General features: G+C 54.0%; 1 protein-coding gene across 1 annotated transcript in view; it reads right to left on the minus strand.

Annotated features, from left to right (window-relative positions):
• LOC122556274 (collagen alpha-1(III) chain-like) overlaps positions 1-1,416 on the minus strand; it is a 6,696-nt gene extending 5,280 nt beyond the window's left edge. Inside the window, exon 1 of the mRNA XM_043702902.1 lies at positions 94-1,416. Coding sequence (XP_043558837.1) covers positions 94-1,416 — 1,323 coding nt within the window. The remainder of the gene's footprint in view (positions 1-93) is intronic.
• Positions 1,417-3,419: the final 2,003 nt, after the last annotated feature.

The following is a 3,419-nucleotide window of genomic DNA, read 5'->3' on the forward strand; positions in this document are numbered from 1 at the left end:
CTGGCTGACCCCGCTCCACTCTGGGCCCCGGGTTGACCCCGCTCCACTCTGAGTCCCTGGCAGACCCTGCTCCACACTGTGCCCCAGGCTGACCTTGCTCCACACTGGGCCCTGGGTTGACCCCGCTCGACTCTGGGCCAATGGTTGTCCCCGCTCCCCTCTGGGCCCCGTGTTGACCCCGCTCCATTCTGGGCCCTGGGTTGACCCCGCTCCACTCTGAGTCCCTGGCTGACGCTGCTCTGCTCTGGGTCCCTGGTTGACCCTGCTCCACTCTGGGCCCCTGGCTGACCCCGCTCCAGTCAGGGCCCCGGGTTGACTCCGCTCCAATCTGGGTCCCTGGCTGACCCCGCTCCACTCTGGGCCCCGGGTTGACTCTGCTCCACTCTGGGTCCCTGGCTGACCCTGCTCCTCTCTGGGTCCCTGGCTGACCCCGCTCCAATCTGGGTCCCTGGCTGACCCCGCTCCACTCTGGGCCCCGGGTTGACTCTGCTCCACTCTGGGTCCCTGGCTGACCCCGTTCCTCTCTGGGTCCCTGGTTGTCCCGGCTCGACTCTGGGCCCTTGGCTGACCCCGCTCCACTCTGGGCCCCTGACAGACCCCGCTCCACTCTGAGTCCCTGGCTGACGCTGCTCTGCTCTGGGTCGCTGGCTGACCCTGCTCCACTCTGGGCCCTTGGCTGACCCTGCTCTGCTCTGGGTCCCTGGCTGACCCTGCTCCACTCTGGGCCCTTGGCTGACCCCGCTCCTCTCTGGGCCCCGGGTTGACCCCGCTCCACTCTGAGTCCCTGACTGACCCAGCTCCACTCTGGGCCCCGGGTTGACCGCACTCCACTCTGAGTCCCTGGCTGACCCCGCTCCACTCTGGGCTTCGGGTTGACCCCGCTCCACTCTGGGTCCCTGACTGACCCCGCTCCACTCTGGGCTTCGGGTTGACCCCGCTCCACTGTGGGTCCCTGGCTGACCCCGCTCCACTCTGGGCCCCGGGTTGACCCCACTCCACTCTGAGTCCCTGGCTGACCCCGCTCCACTCTGAGTCCCTGATTGACCCCTTTCCACTCTGAGTCCCTGGCAGACCCTGCTCCACTCTGTGCCCCAGGCTGACCCCGCTCCACACTGGGCCCCAGGTTGACCCCATTCCACTCTGGGCCCCTGGTTGTCCCCGCTCCCCTCTGGGCCCCGGTTTGACCCTGCTCCATTCTGGGCCCTGGGTTGACCCCGCTCCACTCTGGGCCCCGGGTTGACCCTGCTCCATTCTGGGCCCTGGGTTGACCCTGCTCCACTCTGGGCCGCGGGTTGACCCTGCTCCATTCTGGGCCCCTGGCTGACCCCGCTTCGCTCTGGGCTTTATTGCTGCCATCCCTGCTCCACTCTGGGTCGCTGCTGGTTCCTGCTCTGCTCTGCGCCCAATGGTTGCCATCCTCCCACTGCATTCTGGGTCTGCTGGCCACTATTTCTGCTCTGGGTTACTGGTTGCTGGCAGATCTGGAAAAAGACATGAGGGCGAAAAAAAACGAGAGATAAAAAAACGGAAATGGAGAAAAGGAATTGTCAGAGCAATGAAGTCTGGCTGGAGCTTCCTACTCTGCCGCCATCTTAGTGTTAGAGTAGGTTTTAATCCCTCTACCCTCTTTTGGGTAACTGATAACTAAGTCAGTTGGAATCTTCTGTTTCTGAGTTGGGGTCTTTTTGGAAGGTTCTGGATACTAGATACTTGTCCTTTGGAGATCTCAACTTCCAGGGCAACATCTCAAGTGGTGAGTCAACTTTGTTGGAACTTTGACATTGTTCAGGCTTAGAATTCTTGTCAATGGTGTTCAAATTACTGTTTCGCATATGAAGATCAGGACTCGTGTTGTGGAAATCCTGGATAGTGTCACAGACAAAGGAGGAAAGGCACTGGGGTAAATTATGATTGATTTTCCCTTCTTAAGCCTGAGACATCAAGATCTTATCTGATGTGCTGCTTTTCCTTTTATCCCAACCTTTCCTGAAGTGCACCAAACGGTGTTCCCCAAAGTTTTCCGATTCCAAATCTTGAAATAAACACAAAGCAAAATTTTTTCAGGTGGGATCAAATATAAGGTTAATTAACAAAACCTTCAAAACACTGGCAAACCCCTTCACCACTCCATACACAGACACAGAAAAGCACTCTGGAAATTAAAGAAGACAATACAAAATAAACTACTAATGCTGGTCATTTCAGAGTTATTAAATGTCTTTTCATATGAGCTATAATTTCCAAGAGGTCAGTGTCGAACAACGCAGTCCTGGTGAGCTGTGCCCAGGAGTTTGCCTTCTTGCAGCCCGCAACTTGCAGTCAGAGTTAGAGGGCCTGATGCAAGCTGCCCTCTGGTGTCCAGATTTCTCTCTGGAGGTCAAACAGCAACTGACCTAGAATCCCACAATCATGCATTTCAACAATTCAGTCAGCTCAGATTTCAGTCATCCAGCAATTAGATTCCCCTACAGTATGGAAACAGACCCTTCAGCCCAACAAGTCCACACTGACCCTCCGAAGAGTAACCCACCCAGACCCATTTCCCTCTGATTAGTGCACCTAACACTATGAGCAATTTAGCATGGCCAATTCACCTGAGCTGCACATCTTTGGATTGTGGGAGGAAACCAGAGCACCTGGAGGAAACCCACACAGACACAGGGAGAATGTGCAAACTCCACACAGACAGTCGCCTCAGGCGGGAATTGAACCTGGGTCCCTGGCACTGTGAGGCAGCAGTGCTAACCACTGTGCCACCATGCCGCCCCAATGTTTCAAGTCCGAAGTCCTTTCTTCGGAATAAATCATATTGGACTCAAAGGGTTAATCGGCTCCACAGATGCTGCTGGACCTACTGAGTTCTTCCAGGAATTTCTGCTTCTGCAAAATTAGAGTTCTCAGGAACACATTTTTAGGCAAAATACAGAAGAGTCGTTTTTACGTGAATCATTCACTGGATTGAAATCCACTCCGTGTTAAAAAATGAGACTAGTTGCTGGCCATGGTGCTGAATTCAGCCTGGAACGGCTGTCCCAGGCTTTCTGCTAATACTTCTAAAGTAGAAGAAAGCTATTGGGAAAAAGACTCACTAGATTGTTCCTACTAATCCAACCCCCAAACTAATACAAGCTGTATGAAAAATGAAGGATTTGACAGCCAATGATATGGGGTCAACTATCATATGAGATCAATTATTATTTGATATAAACTAATTTGGGTCGCACATCCTAACCGCTTCTGCTCATAGCGATGGTGTTCCCATCAATTCATTGCCCCTGTCTGATTTGGAAGGTGCTCCATCAAAGAAACCTTGATGAATTTCTGCAGTGCATCTTGTAGATGGTGCACGCTGCTGCTACCACATGACACTGGGTGGATGGAGCGACAATCAAGCAGGTTTCTTTCCCCCAGGTAGTGCA

Source organism: Chiloscyllium plagiosum, chromosome 13, assembly GCF_004010195.1.
Source record: "Chiloscyllium plagiosum isolate BGI_BamShark_2017 chromosome 13, ASM401019v2, whole genome shotgun sequence".
Lineage (NCBI taxonomy): Eukaryota > Metazoa > Chordata > Chondrichthyes > Orectolobiformes > Hemiscylliidae > Chiloscyllium > Chiloscyllium plagiosum.